A 23,353-nucleotide genomic window follows, 5' to 3' on the forward strand; every position below is an offset into this window, starting at 1 on the left:
TCTTTGCCCTATCAAAACTAAGGTCCCACATTCTGTTTCTTGAAACCTGTTTGTCCCTTGGAGTTACTCCAAAAGGCCTAAAATTGAAAGCCAACATTTCTGAATGCAATCCTGTCCTGCACCAGGCCCCTTTACAGTTTCAAATATAGCGGTATTTTGCTCTTACTGGGCTAATCTGTGACCTCTACCAGACTTCTCTCCTCCTATAAAATCCTGCAATTATCTGCCCCTCTTGTTTCCTTGAAAGGTATCATCTGCCAAACCAACTTCAAACTCCAAAAACATGCCAGACTTCACATCAAGAAGCTATCCCACCTTCTCCTAAACTACCTGAACGGTGGTATTTCCCTTCCTGTCTCTTTGCAGTTCCCTAAACAGCCACACCATCAACCACCACTAACAAACAGAGCTTTGCCAACCTCCTTAACATCCCAAAGCCTTCACCACTGCCCCCCAGGCCAAGAATAACCTATAATCCCAAGAAACAGTCACAACAGTGCAGTGTCCTTAACCTCTCATCTAAAACACTCTCCCCACCTGAATTGTCTGTATTATCTAAGGACTTCACTTTCAGCCCTAAACCTGCATTTGATCTTGCTGCTTTAGTGAAGGACCTCCTTTCCTTCACACATAATATCCATTGGAAATATCACTTTGCAACACAACACCAAAACATTTCCAACAGCAAACATGGCACAGAACTCTTCCTTGAACAGAGCAGACCACGATCCCAACTTGACTCACAACCACTACCTCAAAATCATTCCTTACAAGCCTTCCAAAAATTCCTCACATCCAGCATTGCCTCACAACCCTTCCTCAGGTGCGTACAACATGACCCTAACTTGTCCTCTGCGGAACTCCAGGCTCTACGTTCCCTAAAAGCTGATGACTCCATCATTATCCATCCATCAGACAAAGGATCCACTGCGTAATACTTGACCGAAAGGAATATGTTAGTGAAGGTCAACGCCAGCTGTCTGACACCTCTACATACAGCATATGCCATCAAAGTCCCATCCCTGTGATTCAAACTGACCCGCAGCCCCTTCCTAAAATCTCAGGCCCCTCACAAGGACTAACACCTCAGTCCATAAAACTTCTCACCCCACCCAAACCACACACCCCCATCTTTTACCTTCTTCCTAAGATCCACATACTCAATCATTCTGGCCGCCTATAGTTGCTGGCTTCAAAGCACCCACTGAACGTATCTCTGCCTTAGTTGGTCAACACCTGCAATTCATAGTACAAAATCTTCCCTCCTACATCAAAGATACCAACCATTTCCTAGATTGTCGATTCGGTTTTCGTTCTATAGAGCCAAAAAATGAGATGATTCTTGTAGGTGTGCAACATGTCAGAACGTATAACACAAAAACATAAAACATTTGAATATAATACTTACTACCCTGATCATTTGTCAGGAGATTGGGTGAATACAATATGGGAAACTGGTTCAGCTTATATTTACAGAATTAACATGCTGTCAGAATGAAACATTGTTATGCACTATTAATAAATTTATCATACACAAAATACCTAATCTTGACTGTTGTGACAAAGTGCTGTCAGAATTGAAATCTAAAAGACATTTTTACTTAAGCTGGCTTAACAGTCTCTGTTAAGATATTCATCCATAGAGTAGAATTGCCTATCAAAAAATCTTTTAAACTCTGTTTAAACCATGCTTTACCTGAAACCAAGTTTTTAATGATTGCTGGCAGTTTATCCCTGACATACATGGTCTGTCTGTTGCTGAACATTTCCTCAGTCACAGCCCACCTGATTCCAAACCTATGAAATCCTCCCTGCTCACCTTAATCAACTTCATATGTACCAACAACTACTTCACCTTTGAGGGGCAGACATACAAACAGATCAGGGGTACGGCCATGGGAACCAGGATGGCTCCTTCCTGTGCCAACCTTTTTATGGGTTGCTTGGAAGGGGCTTTCCTGTGATCAATAAGTCTTCAGCCCCTGGTTTGGTTAGGTACATTGATGACATCTTTACCGTATGGTCTCATGGTAAGACTGACCTGCTAAAATTCCTGGAGTTTCTGAATACCTTCTTCCAATTAAATTTCACATGGTCCTATTCCGAATCCCATGCCACTTTCCTTCACGTTGATCTTGTCCTCACCAAAGGCCAGCTACACACTTCCGTCCACATTAAACCTACCAACAAACAACAGTACTTACATTTTGACAGTTGCCATCCTTTCCATGTCAAACGTTACCTCCCCCCCCCCCCCCACCCCCACCCCCACCCCACCCCCACCCCCACCCCCACCCCCAATACAGCGTTGACATCCAATGCAAACATATTTGTTAGGGTTCAGACTCTTTAAAGCAATACACCACCATTCTCACATCAGCCTTCACTGCACATAATTACCCCACCAGCCTAATTAAAAAGCAGATTTCCCATGCCATCACATCCAATCCTGGTACTGCCGATCCCTCTACAAAACAGTCTTTGGAGCACACCATTGGTGACTCAATATTATTCTGGTCTGGAATGTGTTAATCAGCAACTTCGACAGGGCCACAACTTCCTAAAATCGTGCCCTGAAATGAGATCCGTTCTGTCTGAAATTTTGCCCACCACACCTAGAATAGCTTTCTGTCACCCTCCCAATCTCCGCAATATTCTTGTCAGACTCTATGCTCCCTCTGCACCCATCTCCCTACCCTATGACTCCTGCCCCTGTGGCCATCCCCCCCTCCAAGACTTGCCTATGCACCCTCCTACTGCCACCTATAATGGCCCTGTAACTGGCAAAAAATATACTGTCAAAGGGAGAGCCACCTGTGAAAAGACACGTCATATACCAGCTATTATGTAAACACTGTTCAGCCTTCTACATCAGCATGACTACCACCAAATTATCAATTAGGATGAATGGGTATAGGCAGAGGATATTTACTGGCAGCTCGCAATATCCTGTTGCAGAGCATGCTCTACACCATGCCATTCATGACCTTGGCTCCTGTTTCACCACATGCGCCATCTGGATTCTTCCCCCCAGACACCAGTTTCTCAGAACACTGCAGGTGGGATCTAGCACTACAACACGGCCTTAATTTACATTAATTTCTTCCGTCTCGGCTTTTCTTCACTATAACTGCTCTTTGCTTCACTCCGTTTTAGTTCTCTACATCCGTCATTGTCTTTCCCAACTATTTTTCAACCCCCCCCCCCCCCCCTCTGTCACGTACAATGCACTTAGCTTTTCACGCTTATTAACTTGTGCACAATGTTTTGGTAGTAATCTCTGTATTGCTTATTACCCTGTCTTCCATCTTTAAGCTCTCAGGTTTCCAAATCTCGTTCGATGCAGTCCCCAACAATCAGTCTTTCCTTCTCATCCCATATGGTAAGTCTCCCCTAACCCGCGGTTCTGGTGACTTTCCCAAAGTTTACCCCTTTTTCCTTGACCTCTCCAGTCCTTTTCCTTAACCCTTCTTCATTCCCCTTCAGCCTTCCTGCCTGAAGATGAAGCCACTGGCTCTGAAAGCTGGCCAGTCACAACAGTCTCTTATGTGTGTGTTCTGCCGCCCACGGTGAGTAGATTTTTTATCTATCCAATTAAATAATTTAACTAAAAACAAAGATGATGTGACTTACCAAACGAAAGTGCTGGCAGGTCGATAGACACACAAACAAACACAAACATACACACAAAATTCAAGCTTTCGCAACAAACGGTTGCTTCATCAGGAATGAGGGAAGGAGAGGGAAAGACGAAAGGATGTGGGTTTTAAGGGAGAGGGTAAGGAGTCATTCCAATCCCGGGAGCGGAAAGACTTACCTTAGGGGGAAAAAAGGACAGGTATACACTCGCACACACACACATATCCATCCACACAGACACAAGCAGACATTTGTAAAGGCAAAGAGCTTCCCTCTATTATATACAATTAAATATTTTATCAATAATTGCTTGTTTTCGCTGTTATACTAGATCGAGAAAGGATTTATTCTGAAAGCTGGCAAGTTTTCCAATTTCCTTTTGTGTGCACCTGTTGACAACTCAAAGCTTCCACTATTCATTGTGTGGTCTCCTTTACTCTAAAATTATTTATGTATAAAAAAATATTTAATGGTATGTATTGGTAGTAGTTTTCTTTTTAATACCATTTCAGTGGCATTGTTACAGGAATTCGAGTCTTTGCCAAAAAATTCAGTCCCAGAAATACAGCGCTGCAACCTGACAGGAGTTGTGTTGCAACTTCTAGCTTTGGGGATAAACTGTGTGTCATTTGATTTTATTGATAAGCCTCCTAGGGAAGTAAGTATAAATTTATACAATCAATTCTTTTCATTACCATAAAGAATATTATTTTCTGCGCAGATTCTGCTAAGCCCTGAATATCTTTTTGTAGCCTCATGTATTTTGTTGAAAGGTACATCATGTTGAAATAAAGATTCCATTCCCAATAGCAAATTTTAAACATCTTGCATATGTCGTCTATCTGACTCAGTGGCAATGTGTGTCATACTAAAAATCCACAGGACTGACATTCAATTCTCAGTTACTCCTGCTACTTTCTTTTCACTTACTGCCTGTTCCACCTCTGACAATGATTTGTATATGTGAAAAATGCTAATTATACTTTGTTTTGGAGTCTGGTTAAATTATAGGTCAGGTCCTCCTGTGGCTAATTGGGTAAGTCAGTTCAAAAGTCAATGGGGCAAAGGTATACCATATCCAATTGGACTACATCTAGTAAAGCATTGCTGTGTTTAAACGAAATTTCACATTGAGCTTACCTTTACTGTGGGAAGGGAGTGGGGGGGGGTGCAGATATGTGTTTACTATCTGCCATTAGTTACTGCAGCAGGCTGATTGAAATATTGTGTGTTCATCTGAGCAAATGGTCTTACGTACTTGATGTAAAATTGGAGGTCTTACTGACTTTCGATGAAGACAGTATGCTGTATAGCTATTTGGAGGAAGGTCATCAAAGATTTCAAATGTGTTGGCTATGCCCAAGAATGGCAAAGGCAAAATATGATCATCAAAGTGAAGAGCAGTTGTAATTGTATGCATGATTGGGTTCCTTCTTGCCACCCATCGTGGAGAACGCGCTCTGTTAACATATATAAAAGATGAAGCATCTGCATCAGCTGATTCCTAGTACAACAAGAACTTAATGTGATGAGGCGGAGATAAGGATGAAAATGTAGCAAAAACTATGTGACTATTAGAATGCAAAGAGTGGTATACTGCTATCTACTTGCACTAGTACACAGGACAGGAGGTGGCCAAATGATGATAACAGCTGATTTGAATACCACTTTAGGTGAACTGTTTTGTTACTTCTTTAATTTACTTTCTATGTAGAGAATGTGAAGTGAAGGCACCACAGCTAACAACAAAGTTGAAAACAATATATGATTTAATTACCGCAAAATCTCATCCGGAGGCCTTAGACTTCAGCTACCATCTGCATCCTGCAAGAAATGAATCCCATAAAGTAAACAATAAATCATCAGATTTGTGTCACTTACTTCAAGGCAGCTAGATTTTGGGGAAAAAAAACCTGCACCAGTTTTGGATTGGCAAGATAAATTTCAAAGAAGCTGCTGGATGAACAAAACTGCATTTGTTATTAGTCTCAGTAAACATGGGCATTGTGTTGATTTGTGTTTATGCAGGTGCTGTATTTTGAACGTAGCCTTGCTTGTTAAATGTCACACTTTTAATGTATTTGTCCGGTTGTAGACTAGTTTGTTAACAGACTAAATTGGCACTTTTTATTTTGTGGAATAGATTTTCAGAAAAATTTTTCGTAACAAATAAAACATTGTTTATTCAGCAGTGGTTGCTGTGGTGTTGTTCAAATACTTGTAAACTGTGGGGCACTGCCTGCATAAAATAATCTGCATCACATGCAGTGGTGCACTACAATCATGGGGCCCCTGGGATATGTACCCAAAGTGGGCTCTCCTCCCTCCACCATGCCTGACCTCCCACTGCGAGATGACTTAGTCATTACGACATAGGATTGGAGGACTGCAGTTCAAATCCCAGTTCAGCTCACCAGATGTAGGCTTTCCTTTATTGCCCTAGATCCCTTAAGATAAATATGTGAATTGTTCCTTTAAAAGGACACACCCAATTTCCCTCCCATTTCTTACCCACTCTGAGCCTTGTGCTCCATGTCTACTGACTTCATGGTCAGTGGGACGTTAAACACTAATCTTATCTTTCTTACTACCCAAAGTAAATATTTGTGACATAAGAAAATGTAGCTTTTATAAAAATTTGTATTTTACTTTTATTATGAACTTTTTACTTTCAGAGTATAAATATTACAAATAATATAAAAAAAGTTATATAACATCCAATATTGTATGAGAAAATAGAAATGACATATTACTTTGAAGGAAGTACATAAGGCCCTCGAACATGAGCGACATGTTGTAGCAGTCTGCCACCGGGTTATGCATTCTACCCATAGATGTCACGTGTGTGGACAAATCGCAGATCGAAGCTAACAGTCACTGATCATGTGGAGTTCCCATGCAATCTAACACATCACTTATGACTTTGACACTATGGCTGCTTGGCTGCAACTCATTTGTGTAGATATTAAGAATGGCCATATACTTTTGTTTCATTTTGCTATGCCCATGTAGAGTAAGAACTTAATGTTAGAATTTATGGTTATTCTGGCAGCAAAAACCACTCTGTAAAGCGAAGTTTTAGATGGCGATGCCACCTCTATTAAGACAGAATACAAATATAAAAACATTGACACTCTTAAAATTTTGTAATGATTAGTATTTTGAAACTTGTGCTGTCGAAGTAGAAATTCATGTTAAGCAATCCGTCTGGTGATTTTCCCACATCATTAAAGTTTTCAATGTCTCAAGAGAATGAGGTAATATTAAGCACATTTTAATTTAAATCTGTTTTGTAAATAATTGTAGTTAAAGTGTAAGCCTAATAGGCGAAACAAGATTTGATGAGCTTAAGAAGTATTTGCTAAATACAGACAGGAAAGATGTACACAACATTCATGATGTCAGTGAAAGATGTAATGTATTGTGTAGTATAGCTTACAATTCCCAAGAGAAGTATTTGAAAGAAATTTTAATAAATTACAGTTCCCATTTTTAACTAATTTTTTGTAAATTTTTGTCATTATTTATTTATCGAATTAATGTATAGTTAATACACACAATTTTCGGCAGTTACATACAGCTCTATACATCTGTTCAAATGAAAAACAATGAATTTGACAAGGTTACATTTGTTTCATAACTGATTATCCACTTATTCAATCCAGTGCAAAGAGGAAAACTTCTTCACTATTATGACATGTTCGAGTCCAAAAGTCACTAACAATATGATGTATAGCCTGATGTGGAGGTCTGCAGTCACAGTAAAGATTGGGCAGCGTGTCACACTTGAGGTTTGCATTGTTGCACCTGCCATATTCCGTTCCGATTTGATTCAGTGCAGCATTTGTCTTGCATGATATGTTGTTGTTGTTGTTGTTGTTGTTGTTGTTGTGGTCTTCAGTCCTGAGACTGGTTTGATGCAGCTCTCCATGCTACTCTATCCTGTGCAAGCTTTTTCATCTCCCAGTACCTACTGCAACCTACATCCTTCTGAATCTGCTTAGTGTATTTATCTCTTGGTCTCCCTCTACGATTTTTACCCTCCACGCTGCCCTCTAATACTAAATTGGTGATCCCTTGATGCCTCAGAACATGTCCTACCAACCGAACCCTTCTTCTGGTCAAGTTGTGCCACGAACTTCTCTTCTCCCCAATCGTATTCAATACTTCCTCATTAGTTATGTGATCTACCCATCTAATCTTCAGCATTCTTCTGTAGCACCACATTTCGAAAGCTTCTATTCTCTTCTTGTCCAAACTATTTATCGTCCATGTTTCACTTCCATACATGGCTACACTCCATACAAATACTTTCAGAAATTACTTCCTGACACTTAAATCTATACTCGATGCTAACAAATTTCTCTTCTTCAGAAACGCTTTCCTTGCCATTGCCAGTCTACATTTTATATCCTCTCTACTTCGACCATCATCAGTTATTTTGCTCCCCAAATAGCAAAACTCCTTTACTACTTTAAGTGTCTCATTTCCTAATCTAATTCCCTCAGCATCACCCGACTTAATTCAACTACATTCCATTATCCTCGTTTTGCTTTTGTTGATGTTCATCTTATATCCTCCTTTCAAGACACTGTCCATTCCATTCAACTGCTCTTCCAAGTCCTTTGCTGTCTCTGACAGAATTACAATGTCATCGGCGAACCTCGAAGTTTTTATTTCTTCTCCATGGATTTTAATACCTACCCCGTATTTTTCTTTTGTTTCCTTTACTGCTTGCTCAATATACAGATTGAACAACATTGGAGATAGGCTACAACCCAGTCTCACTCCCTTCTCAACCACTGCATCCTTTTCATGCCCCTCGACTCTTATAACTGCCATCTGGTTTCTGTAAAAATTGTAAATAGCCTTTTGCACCCTGTTTATGACCCCTGTCACCTTCATAATTTGAGAGAGTATTCCACTCAACATTGTCAAAAGCTTTCTCTTAAGTCTACAAATGCTAGAAACGTAGGTTTGCCTTTCTTTAATCATTCTTCTAAGATAAGTCGTAAGGTCAGTATTGCCTCACGTGTTCCAGTGTTTCTACGGAATCCAAACTGATCTTCCCCGAGGTCCGCTTCTACTAGTTTTTCCATTCGTCTGTAAAGAATTCGTGTTAGTATTTTGCAGCTGTGGCTTATTAAACTGATTGTTCGGTAATTTTCACATCTGTCAACACCTGCTTTCTTTGGGATTGGAATTATTATATTCTTCTTGAAGTCTGAGGGTATTTCACCTGTTTCATACATCTTGCTCACCAGATGGTAGAGTTTTGTCAGGACTGGCTCTCCCAAGGCCGTCAGTAGTTCCAATGGAATGTTGTCTACTCCCAGGGCCTAATTTTGACTCAGGTCTTTCAGTGCTCTGTCAAATTCTTCACGCAGTATCGTATCTCCCATTTCATCTTCATCTACATCCTTTTCCATTTCCATAATATTGTCCTCAAGTACATCGCCCTTGTATAGACCCTCTATATACTCCTTCCACCTTTCTGCTTTCCCTTCTTTGCTTAGAACTGGGTTTCCATCTGAGCTCTTGATGTTCATACAAGTGGTTCTCTTTTCTCCAAAGGTCTCTTTAATTTTCCTGTAGGCAGTATCTATCTTACCCCTAGTGAGATAAGCCTCTACATCCTTACATTTGCCCTCTATCCATCCCTGCTTAGCCATTTTGCACTTCCTGTCGATCTCATTTTTGAGACGTTTGTATTCCTTTTTGCCTGCTTCATTTACTGCATTTTTATATTTTCTCCTTTCATCAATTAAATTCAATATTTCTTCTGTTACCCAAGGATTTCTACAAGTCCTCGTCTTTTTACCTACTTGATCCTCTGCTGCCTTCACTACTGCATCTCTCAAAGCTACCCATTCTTCTTCTACTGTATTTCTTTCCCCCATTCCTGTCAATTGTTCCCTAATGCTCTCCCTGAAACTCTGTACAACATCTGGTTCTTTCAGTTTATCCAGGTCCCATGTCCTTAAATTCCCACCTTTTTGCAGTTTCTTCAGTTTTAATCTACAGGTCATAACCAATAGATTGTGGTCAGAGTCCACATCTGCCCCTGGAAATGTCTTACAATTTAAAACCTGGTTCCTAAATCTCTGTCTTACCATTATATAATCTATCTGATACCTTTTAGTATCTCCGGGGTTCTTCCATGTATACAACCTTCTTTCATGATTCTTAAACCAAGTGTTAGCTATGATTATGTTGTGCTCTGTGCAAAATTCTACCAGGCGGCTTCCTCTTTCATTTCTTAGCCCCAATCCATATTCATCTACTACGTTTCCTTTTCTTCCTTTTACTACACTCGAATTCCAGTCACCCATGACTATTAAATTTTGTCTCCCTTCACTATCTGAATAATTTCTTTTATTTCATCATACATTTCTTCAATTTTTTCGTCATAGTTGGCATATAAACTTGTACTACTGTAGTAGGTGTGGGCTTCGTATCTATCTTGGCCACAATAATGCGTTCACTATGCTGTTTGTAATAGCTTACCTGCATTCCTATTTTCCTATTCATTATTAAACCTACTCCTGCATTACCCCTATTTGATTTTGTGTTTATAACCCTGTAGTCACCTGACCAGAAGTCTTGTTCCTCCTGCCACCGAACATCACTAATTCCCACTATATCTAAATTTAACCTATCCATTTCCCTTTTTAAATTTTCTAACCTACCTGCCCGATTAAGGGATCTGACATTCCACGCTCCAATCCGTAGAACGTCAGTTTTCTTTCTCCTGATAACGACATCCTCTTGAGTAGTCCCCGCCCGGAGATCCGAATGGGGGACTATTTTACCTCGGGAATATTTTACCCAAGAGGATGCCATCATCATTTAATCATACAGTAAAGCTGCATGCCCTCGGGAAAAATTACGGCTGTAGTTTCCCCTTGCTTTCAGCCGTTCGCAGTACCAGCACAGCAAGGCCGTTTTGGTTATTGTTAAAAGGCCAGATCAGTCAATCATCCAGACTGTTGCCCTTGCAACTACTGAAAAGGCTGCTGCCCCTCTTCAGGAACCACATGTTTGTCTGGCCTCTCAACAGATACCCCTCCGTTGTGGTTGCACCTACGGTACGGCTATCTGTATCGCTGAGGCACGCAAGCCTCCCCACCAACGACAAGGTCCATGGTTCATGGGGGGGCTTGCATGATACATGAGATCCAATTGGCTGCTTAGCATCTGACAACATGTCATGCAGGCACACATCTGTTATTGTAAGTATTACTGGACAAAAACAGATCAACTGCCACTGCTGCTAAATGTTAGCAGTTTGTTTTCAACATCACACATTCATGAGGGCGATATTTGAAATACTGAATGAAATTGCTTAGTAAATCACTCGTTTGTTGTAGGGCCAAAGAGAATAACTGATTGCAGGTAATGACACAAGTTATCCGTTGTCCATTTGCAGGGCCTTTTAAGTATGAATTCTCATGTTAAAATAAAAACTGATAATGAGATTATGTGGTTAGTGGCCTAAATTTATGTCATAAATGTTTTTCCTCATTTCCGTACCTAGAAAATGCTGTATTGTTTTAGAAATATCAGTTCATTGTTCTCTTTCATCTTCTATATTCAGTGATAGTTCATACCTCATTGTGGAACTTAAACAGTATTTTTAAATATCTTTAGCTGTGAAAAAGCACTCAGCTTTTGCTACACAAACAAATACTGTTAGATATATCATGGCAGCTCTGTGCAGGTCAGGGTAACTTTCCACCAGGGAGTTGTATTTCGCTAATAATAGCTCCAATGAGTTTTTTATACCAAATTGTGTTGATATTTGTGATTTAAACATAGTTATCAATACCAGTTGTGCTGGGAACAGAGGACAACTTCATCAGGAAATGTCATGTCAAAGTGTTTTATTTTTAAGTTTTGCACCACAGACACTAGATATGAATAAAAGCTGTATTGGTCTGCATGCATATTTGACTTACTTCGTTCACTGAAACAGCATATTTAGTTGTAAACGAACAGTGTCAATCATTAGATAAAAAAGCTAGATGCTATGCTAACTTCTTATCTTCTTGTGACCTGTTGAAGTGCTTCTGTACTGCTTTTATTTGTTTGTTAGGGAGTTTGCATTCAATTTGCCAATCTTTCACTGAGATTCAAAATTTCATCAAGCGGTTTGACGTCTAATCTTTTATGTTAGCTATTTCTGACAGCACGATACTTTAGAGGTCATATGCAAATCCAGTGTGCATATTTTCAGGTTGCAAGACCTTAAATGCTGTGGTATTTTTTATAGTTATTTGCTTTCAACCAAATCATGGGTAAGACATTTGGAAATTTCAATTTTTATTGTAGTACCTATTGCTACTTTCCATTTATTAACTATCGTACTTGTAAGAATTGTGTTTGTTAATTCATTAAGAACATATGTCTCAGTCTAACGTTACATTTTAAGTACTCACAGAACACGATTTTAAATTTTGGCACAGTAACATGCTGTGGTTAAAATATTTGGATGTGTAGCATATAGGATTCTTTGTCTTCTATTACAACTCTTCTCCATTCGATCCAAATAGTTATTCTTAACAGTATGTTTTCTGCACTATATATTTTTGTTATAAACAGTGACATATTCTCTTCTTTGCATTATTATGTAAGTGAAACACCAACACACCTGGCATTTCATATTTTTTCCACTTTTGTTTTACATTTTAATTTGCCCTTGTTTTCCTCTTTCTTTCTTTTGGGCACCAGGGTTCCCCAGCACATTGCCAGAGGTAGTTATGCCCATGATCATGTGATCGTTTCTACGAGTGGAAACACATGAGAGTACACTGAAGTAACTGACCCAGTACCACCTTAGACTGGAGTAACTGAATTATGTTCTCCCCAGGTTCTGGTTATCTGTTGCCATGCCATGAAATGAGAATATTCTCTCCACTTTCCACACTCTCCCACAGTGGTATTCCATCTCCCACTCAACCCACACAATGTCCTTGTCCATCCCTATTTCACTCCTGCTCCCGACCCGTTGTGCCATGACTCATATCACTGCAATAGGCCTAGATGCAAGACCTGTCCCACACATCCTCCCACTTCCACCTACTCCAGTTCTATCACTGGCACCTCATACCCCATCAAAGGCAGGGCCATCTGTGAAAGCAGCCATGTGCTCTAACAACGTAGCTGCAACCACTGTGCTACATTCTTGGTACCCATGACAATTAACATGCTGTCTATGCAATGAATTGCCACCACAAGACTGGCCAAGAGAGAGACAGACTGACTGTACAGTTGCTGAGCATGCTGCACAACATGATTTGCTCAACTTCCAACAACTGCTTCACAGCTTTTTCCACATGGATTCTTCTCCAACACCAGCTTTTCTGAACTGCATAGGTGGGAATCCTCCCTGCAACTTATCCTTCATTCCTGTAACCTCACTGGCCTCAACCTTTGCTGGTCCCTGTTCTTCACCAACCTAGCCCCCTTCCCTGTTCCCACTCCACCCCTGCACACGTCTTCTATCCCACAAATATGCCTGGATAATTCTTTCCCCTTCTCTGCTTACCTCCTCTCCCCTTTACCTCCCACCCCAAAATACAGCTTCCTGATGCTGCGCCTAGCAGCCCACCATTCTGTCCTAGCCACACACCCAAGTGCTCCCATAGGCAGCCATTGCACCTTCCCCAACTCCTACAGTGCTATCCCTCCTGTCCACCACACGCCTCTTCTGTACCCCTATTACCAACTCCATTGTAGACTGCTGCTCACTTCAGATGCAGCAGCAGCCTTAGTGCCCTGACCTGAGAGTAGTCATGTGATGTGAGTTTCTACGTCTGATGAAGGACATAATACCATAGCTAAATAATCTTTAACGGTGTTTATTATTGTGTATCATCACTAATAACCACCTCTGTATGGTGTTTAATTTTTATAGGGTGGTATTTTTGTACCTCTTATTATTTTCTATGGGGTTCACTTCAATATCAGAATATGCATTTCTAGCCTTGTGAAATTTATTAGTAGCTCACTTAACACCAGTACAAGCTGTTGGATGGCATAATCTTTATACTTATTTTTATTTTGTCTTGTCATAAATTTTAGCAACAGTTCTAATCGTTAAACTGCAACTCATCATATTATTCTAATATCATTATTGTTTATGTGTTTTTTTCATAGTGATTAAGGTCTTATTCAAAATCCTCCCTCCCAATAGCAATTGACAGTGTATCTTAACAATCCAAGATATTTTGACAGCATTAACAGAATTTTGCAAAAATATTCATGTCAAAAAGTACTAAATATTTTATAATACCTACTTCAGTGTTATTTTTGTTCAAAGTTGTAGGACTGTAGTACTGCTGGTTCATTATTTAATAACATATTTCACAATATCTACAATAAGCAAAAAGTATTGTAGGTGACAGTTTAAGTTTTGGTGCTGGTGCACTGTTTTGCATTAGATACTCTAGAAATAATTGTGTTATAGTGTTGCACCATTTTTAACCATGTTGTTGATTTCCCAGTTTCTACAGTAATACCTTGTTCATCATGAATTTTAGTTTATTGCAGTGTTTAAACTTTATTTAATACGTCTTGATTTCAGTCCTTAATAGCAGCACTACAACAACTAAAACAGCTTAATGCCATAGAGTCTGTAGACTCACCTGTCCTCACAAAATTGGGACACCAAATGTCCCAATTTCCACTTGATCCTCGGTTTAGCAAAATACTTTTGGCTGCAAAAGATTACAATTGTGTGTAAGTATTTTTTACGAACCTTTCTTCACTGCCAACAAAAGTGAAGGTTATACTGTCTGTTTGATAATTTGTATGCTTAATTATCCTATTGTGGAGACATGGCTTTTTAAAACAGGCAGCATATACATTGCAATGTATTTTTTAAAATATTAATTTGAGAAGGTAGATAATATAACATATACATGGAGACTGAAGTGATGAATGGAAATTTGTACCAAGGCCGGGTTTTGAATCCAGGTCTCCTGCTCACCAGGAAGATGCACTAACCACAAAGCCACCCTGGCACAGTGGCGTTGCACAGCTGCACGGGCTACCCTAGTGTGCCTCCATCCTCAACCCAAATTCCCATTTGTGCCTCAGCCCACTTAGTGTTCCCCCTAAACTCAAACAGCTTTGCAAAAGCCCTCCAACTGTATTGCAATACCACCTCAGCACCTAACGAAACAGTGCTTTTTAATCAAATGAAACTATGTGGTGCCAGAGACCTTTGCAAGTCTCATACATCTGTTATGTATATATGTAGACTGAAGCGATGAACAAAAATGAGTACCGATGCTGGGATTCAAACCCATGCCTCCTACTCACTAGGCAGATGCACTAACCACTATGCCACTCTGCGTAGGGGAATACAAAGTTGGCTGAGGTGTGAATGGGTATTTGGACTGAGGTGGGAGGCATGCTAGTGTAGTCCGTGCGGTTGTGCAAAGCTATTATGGCAGGGTGGCATAGTGGTTAGCACATCTACCTGGTGAACAGTAGAGCCATGGTCGAATCCAGGTCTTGGTACGAATTTTCGTTCGTCCCTTTAGTCTACATCTACACATCATAGATGTTTCGGACTTGAAAAAGTCTCTGGAACCATATAGTTTCATTTTCTTAGAAAGCACCTATGCCTGGATTTCAGGCAGTATCCCCTGTTTCTTTTGATGCTGAGGTGCTTTTCCAATACAGTTGCAGAGCCTCTGCAAGGTACAAATTTTCATTCATCACATCAGTTTGCATGTATGCGTCATACATGTTTGAGACTTGGAAAGATCTCAGGAACCATATAGTTTCATTTGAGGGTAGATAATAGGTATTTACGTTATAAATCCTGTATTTCAGAATTTTTGGCCTTTCATTCATGCATAATTTGTTTGTTCACGTACCTTCCTTTAGTATTTGAAGAAAAAAATGTTGTCTCTAAAGTCTTTCTAAAGACTAGATTCAGTGCTGGTATCTATCTCCTTTAGTCTGCATCTTAGTCTTTTACATATACAAAAAAAAAATCTTTTGTGGTTGCAATCGAACATATAGCTCTTCAATGTTATTGACTGTTTTTATAATTTTCTTACAATGCACAGTACATTTTGGTGTGAAGTTACCACTAATATCCTATACTTGTTCGTGGAGGACAATTCACAAAAATAGTACTACTTTCATTATTTCAGTTTAAAAATGTGATTGTAATAGTCAGTCTTCTCTTTTTAGAGATTTTGCAAAAACTAACAAAGTGAGGTGGATGTGTTGATTCTGCCACTATTTTATGTAAATTAGTAACAAACATTGTAATTACTTAGTCAGTTTTATGTTTTACTACTAATGCCAGTTTATCTTGTATGTAAATAGTAAGTGCTTGTCATGAAAACTGATTTTATCTATGTGAAATATGTATTCAACACACATAGCAGTGACTATCTCACACTTTGCTGCATCTCAAAATACCTTTTTGTTTTTAGTTTTTCTCCTATGTGACGTCACTCATAATTATTACATTCCTGGAATGTTTTATAACTGAAGAGCCATAACATTATGACCATTTACCACAAGACTGACTGCCACATGGTTGCATTGCCAGCCTTTGATGAGGGAAGTAAAGTATATAAATGGACCAGAGAAATCATTCTAGTCATGATATGGCCTGCAAATACGAAAATCCACTGACGTGAATGAGTTTGGGAGTGGACTGATCATTATGGTCCGGTGCCTGGGAACAGGCTTCTTGGAAACAGAAAAGCTGGTTGATTGAGTAGGCAACAAAATGTTGAACATCCACACCTAATCACAGAACATAGAGGTCATAGGTTTGCCCACTCTGTACACCAGGATAGATGTTGATCTGTGGCAGATCTGATGACAGTTTACATTGCTGGTGCAGGCACAAAATGTTTCAGAGCACACCTTTCTGCCCACATTGTTGAATGTTGGGTTCTACAGCAAACAACCCTCTACTTGTTCCCATGTTTACATTGTGAGATTGGATCATGGATCAAAGAAATTGTGTCACTTGGTCCAATGAGTTATGTTTCTTGTAACAATGCATTCACAGTCATGTCCAGACACACAGTCATCCATGAGAATGATTGCTTGACATATGCACCACACCAGGGAGATAGGCCTTTGTGAGCACTATTAAGTTGTTGCTGGGAATGTATTATGCTGTTGGGGATATTCACCTGGCCTTCCATGACACCTGTGGTAGCAGTCAAAGGTACCTTGTCACCTATGAACTATGCAAACGTTATTGTGGACCACCTGCATCCCTTATGCTTGATGTTTATCCTGGTCATGATGGCTTTCTCCAGCAGGATTACTGTCTGAGTCACAAGCCCAGAATCGAGCTGCAGCAATTTAATGAGCATAGTAGTGAACTCAGTTGATGTCTTGGCCACCAAAGTCACCTGATCGGAACCCAGTAGAACACTTGTTTGGTGTCAGCTCCATGCCCATGAACCACCAGCATGTAATTTACACAATTGCATGACCTGTGTGTAGACATCTAGTGCCACGTACCTATGGAAACCTACCAAGGATTTGTTGAATCCATGTCATGCAGAATCACTGCTGTATTGTCTTCCAAAGGTGGGCAAGCATCCAATTAAGCAGTGGTCGTAATGTTTTGGCTCATTACTGTATATTGTAATATCAATGTGTTTCTTAATGTCATAGATTTTCACTTGAAGTTGTTATGTGATAGCTGCCATGCAAACATATAACATGTTATTAATAAATTTACCATTTGTTCGCCAGGGAAGAAGTGATCAGTATAGTAGCTCTTCTGTCAAGTGAATCAGTTTTTGTGACACCACCAAACAAACGTGAGGAGGCCTTGTCAGCAAGGCAGAAATTTGTTTCTTCTGCTGGAGATCATATAACTTTGTTGAATGTCTTCAGAACATTTTCAAAAATTTCACAGAAAAAGGTAAACGTTTTTGTCACTTCACATAATCTATACCACAGTGTCCAATCTTATAACTAATTTGTTTAAGGTAAACATTTGTCATTTTTTTGTGGTGCCTCAGTGCTTCTTATCCAAAAAATGGTTTATGCAGCTCTTTCACTATTTCATTTGTGAATAGATGTATGCTTTGTCTGTCCACAATAACTACAGTGACAAAGTGAAATGGAAAATATCAAAAGTATACTGTAAGCTGTGGTTGAAACAGCTGAAAGTCTGCAGCTATTGTTGTTGTATTGTGAAGGATTAAACTTACATAATTTAGCAGAGACTGGATCCTCTTTTATTCCAAATTCTAATGGAAAGGGAGTAGACTTAGTCATTTCTCTAATTTAATTATAATAGAGATATAAACCAGAGTTCTGTGAAATTGAGCAGTGTCAGAAACAAAATCTATGTGAGAGGGAAACATCACCAATGTTTGTGATGTCCATTTGTTCAGCCAAGAAAAGCCAGGGAGCCAATGGCATTAAAAGCTTTCCACAAGTTCTGATACACTGAAATCTGCTTTTGTTTTCATTATTTTGTAAATAAAGTAAATGATAACTAGAATTTTGAAGAAATAGATCTAGCATGTATCATGCAACTTACATGCTAGTTCATTTGGGTGAGTGACTGGCTCATTCACCTGAAATTTTACAAACCATGATGCAAATGTCTTAGTTTTTTAGGTAGGACAATTATTATTGTGACACAAAAATACCAGTTTACACACAATGGGAAGTATGTTATTGCCTAAAATCTTTTTTGCAAGTATTAATTGTCTTGTTACTATGAATCAGAATTATTGACTGTAATATATGAGTCAAGGAGAGCGCGGGGAAGGCAATGACCTCGCCATCGTATAATCACACTCTTTATCTCCAAAGGGTGGGATTATTTCTCATTTTCTGCCTTACTTGTTTTTTTCCAAAACGACTACTTTCTCACACAAATAAATGATGATATTTCATAATAATAATAATGTATTTTTTTGGCTTTAACTTCAGAGTTACTAAAATCCTCTTTCAAGTTGCAAATGATGTGAAGCTCAGTTAAAACAGTCATCAACAGGGTCTTTTGTGACAGTTACAGCATATATCTTTTTAAACACACCAATAAGACCGTAAACATATAAAAAGGCCTGCTGTCTCGAGCTCCAAGGAGTAACAGTTTTCAAACTTTACATAGGCTTTTGGCAGCCAAGTACGCAGTGTGACTTTAATTGATTTCCGGTTGTACAGGAACAAGCTAACATTAATGAGACAATAATTTTAAATCATAACTTTGTTGAAGGAGCCATGCTTTATGTAACTATTCATCCATTGTTACCTGTAGGTTAAAAGCAACAAAAGGAGTCAATCTAGCTACCTACCATATGATTCAGCTGTCTCTCCACAGAGTTACAGACAAAGAAGACACATGTTGTCCTAGCACTGATTAACTATGTCCAGCCATGCCACAGTGCCCAGGCACAACGTGTGTGTGGTTTTTCCTCTCCAGGAAGGCATCATTCAAAACCTTAGCTAATACCTCAATTTTAGTAATGTGCCTGGCTATTACTCTGCTTTTATTATTATGATTTTTTTTATAAATATGACACCATCAAACAAATGTGCAAAATGTCATATTAGTACCAGTGGCTCATTTATGGTACGTGAAAGGTTTCAGTCTTTTGATTGGTTTTATGCAGCACGCCACAATTTTCTTTTCTGTGTTAGCCTCTTCATAGTAGTTACACCCAACACCATCTATGATTCACTTTCATACTGTGCTGAGCTTTGGATGAACATGCTCAGAAATTTCTTTATCAGATTAAGTCTTTGGTTTGATAATATTATGATATATGTTAGTTATGAGTGCTGGTCCGCTTTTTATGTCATCCTTGTCATCCATCTTATGTTATACGTACAAGGTAGAAGAATTTCTTAATTTCATTTATTGTGTGGTTCCCAGTTTTGATGATAATCTCCTTTCTAGTCTTCTTCTTACTGACAAGTTTCTGCTTATGCAGGTTATTCATAATTTCATGTACTACTCATTATTTTAGCCTTTCTTTGTTTACTTCCAGTCTATATTTTATGCTCATTAGTATGTTCATTCCATTAAAAAGACTTTTATTTCTGTTATTGCTTCTTCATTGTAAAGGATGAACATTAGGGGATGAAGACTGCCTCCTTGCATTATGCCCTCTTTAATCCAAGCACTTCTCATGTGGTCTTCATTTCATATAGCTCAATCTTTGTTCATGTTTATATTGTATACTTGTTGAGTACCCAGAATTGCCCAAGTATATATTTATTTCAGTTCTGTTAGTCTTAATCTTGTCCTCCCTTTGTCCATCTCCTCTTTCCTTTCTATGTCCATCTCCTCCTTCGCTCAAAACCCCTGAACTACGTGTCACACAATTATTTAATTTGGTTGGTACATTGAGGAGCATATGTTGATACTGCCTGCTAAATGTATTTCAAGTGGAGTTAGTACAAAAGCAGCAATAAATATAAATGTCATGGTATCATGCATGATGTGATAGTTTTTTTTGGCCAAACAAGCGAAAATGTAGTAACCAGTAAACTTTTTTCCTTCCATCGTTTTGTTGGGATTTTCAATGAGAAAAAATTTCATAAAGGTTTGGAATTGTTGAGTAAAGTTTGTTCTCAAACAGCGGATAGTGCACATTGTAGCTACACATTACACAACATCTACATTATGAAAGAAACAGTGTGGAAGTATGGAATAAACACATAGAAGTTTGTATAAGCATTGCATTTGTTACTTTTAATTGTATCACGTAGCCCGTATCGACTAAAAAAAGCATTTTCACAAATATGATAAAGATCAAAGGTTAAGGAGTAAACAGAAATTTCAGAGAGTAAATAGTTTTCCTTAATTCATGCAATATTCTTCAAATCAATAACTCCCCCCAGGGGGTCCACAACTCTTTTGTGGATATGTGCGTAGCGAGCACGGGACCCCGAGCTAATGTGGCCCTCCTTCCTTTCCGGGCTGCATACCCTCCCTTTCCGCATCCTTCCCCGTCCCCCATCTTCGCCCCCCCCCCCTCACCCCTGGCTCTTTCCTTCCCTTTCTCCCCCTCTGGGAGTATGGTTTGTGCCTACGTCCGGAGACGGATGCTCGAAACTGTTACAAATCCCTTGCTTTCTACACTTGCAAGTCTTCATCCTTCCTCTGTCCTTCTCTTTTCCTTCCCTCTTCTCTTTGCCTTTTTCTCCGCTGCGGCGTTTGAGACCCCTCTTCTTTCCTTTCCCTTTCTCTTTTTTCCTCCCTGTGCGTGTCTGAAGGCCGACCCACGCACTTCCATGCGTAGCCGGTGACGGGGTAACGCGTAATTCCCCGCCCCGGGTAGACAGGTAGGACACGTACGTACCCCCTGGTAACGGCCAGGCCCAGGGAGGGGCGATTACCCGAGCTGACACCTTCCGAAAGTGCCGATTGGTCCCTCTGTCCGTTTGTCGGGAGGTGTGACCTGAGGTGTGAACAATCACCTAAGGCGGGAGTGCCCTCAGAGAGGACCCCCACAAGGGAGGAGCGTGCCATCGGAGACGCCGGTAATCATGGGGGATTCTTCCGCAATGGTTTCCTCACCTTCCACTATGTCTGCTCAAAAGCGCAAGTTCACTGAGTCTCAGCCACAGACAGTTCTTCCATCGTTGCCACAGTTCCTTGTTGTTTCTCGGTCTGACGAAGGTCACGACTTCTCCACGGTCAACCCTTTCATTATTCAGAAAGGTGTCGACGCAATTGCAGGTCCTGTAAAGTCTTGTTCCAGATTACGGAATGGCACCCTGTTGTTAGAAACAGTCAGTGCCCTCCAGGCACAAAAATTGCTGCGTACCTCACTACTACACACCTTCCCTGTCCAGGTGGAACCGCACCGTACTTTAAATTCCTCGCGTGGAGTCGTTTATACACGGTCCCTCGATGGATTGTCTGACGAAGAAATTCAGCACTACCTGTCTGACCAGGGCGTAACGGCTGTTCATAGGGTTATGAAAAGTGTTGACACGAACATCATTCCAACCCGCACTGTCTTCTTGACATTTGACAAAGTTCACCTCCCATCGAAAATCAAAGCAGGCTATGAGATAATTTCCGTTCGCCCTTACGTCCCAAACCCTATGCATTGCTATCGGTGTCAGCGGTTCAATCACACCAGCCAGTCCTGTTCCAATCCGGCCAAATGTGTTGCGTGTGGCAAGGACGCTCATGAGGGTGCTTGTCCACCTCCATCCCCTCGCTGCATCAACTGTATGGGTGACCACGCTGCTTCCTCTCGAGATTGTCCCGTTTTTAAGGACGAAAAGCTCATCCAGGAAATTAGAGTAAAGGAAAAGGTGTCGACCTTTGCTGCTCGAAAATTATTCACCAGTCGACAGCCCACCGTGCCTCGGACAGGAAAATACAGCACTGTCCTTGCTTCTCCTCGGCCAACAAAGGAGGCGGCCACACAGACTTGCGATCTCACCTTTAGTGCCACGATCGTCAGATCGGCCAGAGCGCAAAGATCGCCCGTTCAACCTCACCACTTTCGCCTGCCCACTCTCTGGCTCACCCTTCGTCGAGTTCTGCTAAATCTCGAGCCCAAAAGTCAGACACCAAGACTTCGAAAAAAGAGCATACTCGTGAAGAGTTTTTACGTACCGCAACTTCCCAACCATCGGTTCCTCCTTCCTCTAAACATCATACTTCCAAGAAGGCTACAAAGAAACCCAGTTCCTCTCCTTCTCCGCCAAGGCGTGTCCCATTTACAGCACCACCTGGCGGAAATCGCCCTCGGCCGTCTTCTGTGTCGCCGAGGCGCACTGCTGGCGGCCAATCAACCGGCCGATCGCTGGTGGCAGGAGCTGCTCCTGACCAACCTATGGATCAGGATTTTCTGCCTTCGGCTGAATGCCATTCCATGCTGTCGGTCGCAAGCTCTGAGCAGTCGTTGAGTTGACAGCGACCTTGGTCACATTCCTCCATTTTCTGTTCACCCTATGTCCATTATCCACTGGAATATCCACGGTATTCGAGCCAATCGGGATGAATTGTCGATCCTCTTACGATCCTACTCGCCGGTCATCTTCTGTCTTCAGGAAACAAAGCTGCGTCCCCATGACCGCTTTGTTCTCCCTCATTTTCAGTCCGTCCGATATGATCTCCCCTCTGTTGAAGGCACTCCAGCACATGGAGGACTCATGATTCTTCTCCATGAAACTCTCCATTATCACCCAATCCATTTAAACACTTTCGTCCAAGCTGTCGCCGTCCGTCTTTCCCTTTCCGGATACACGTTCTCTCTTTGTACTGTATACATTCCATCGTCCACACCAATGGCACGAGCTGATCTCCTTCATCTTCTTGGTCAGCTTCCACCCCCATATTTGCTGGTTGGGGACTTCAATGCCCACCACCCGCTTTGGGGATCTCCACATCCTTGTCCACGTGGCTCACTATTGCTAGACGTCTTCCACCAAGCAGATCTAGTTTGTCTCAACACTGGGGTCCCTACATTTTTGTCTGCCTCCACGACAAATTTATCTCATTTGGACCTTGCAGTCGGTACTGTTCCGCTAGCTCGGCGCTTCGAATGGCTCGCCCTTGATGATACACACTCGAGTGACCACTTTCCATGTGTCCTTAGACTGCAGCCTCAACTGCCCTACATGCGCCCGCGACGCTGGAAGTTTGCCCAAGCTGATTGGACACTTTTTTCGTCTCTAGCGACATTCGATGACCGTCACTTTCCCAGCGACGACGATGAGGTCACACATA

At 40.7% G+C, this 23,353-nt stretch overlaps 1 protein-coding gene across 2 annotated transcripts in view; it reads left to right on the forward strand.

Annotated features, from left to right (window-relative positions):
* Nucleotides 1-23,353, forward strand: part of LOC126457363 (ATP-dependent RNA helicase DHX33) — a 143,964-nt gene that overhangs the window by 107,203 nt on the left and 13,408 nt on the right. For both annotated transcript variants that reach the window (XM_050093602.1, XM_050093603.1), the window contains 3 exons: nucleotides 4,166-4,297; nucleotides 14,225-14,379; nucleotides 17,389-17,560. In XM_050093602.1, coding sequence (XP_049949559.1) covers nucleotides 4,166-4,297; nucleotides 14,225-14,379; nucleotides 17,389-17,560 — 459 coding nt within the window. The remainder of the gene's footprint in view (nucleotides 1-4,165; nucleotides 4,298-14,224; nucleotides 14,380-17,388; nucleotides 17,561-23,353) is intronic.

Source organism: Schistocerca serialis, chromosome 2 (assembly GCF_023864345.2).
Source record: "Schistocerca serialis cubense isolate TAMUIC-IGC-003099 chromosome 2, iqSchSeri2.2, whole genome shotgun sequence".
In the NCBI taxonomy this organism is placed as follows: domain Eukaryota; kingdom Metazoa; phylum Arthropoda; class Insecta; order Orthoptera; family Acrididae; genus Schistocerca; species Schistocerca serialis.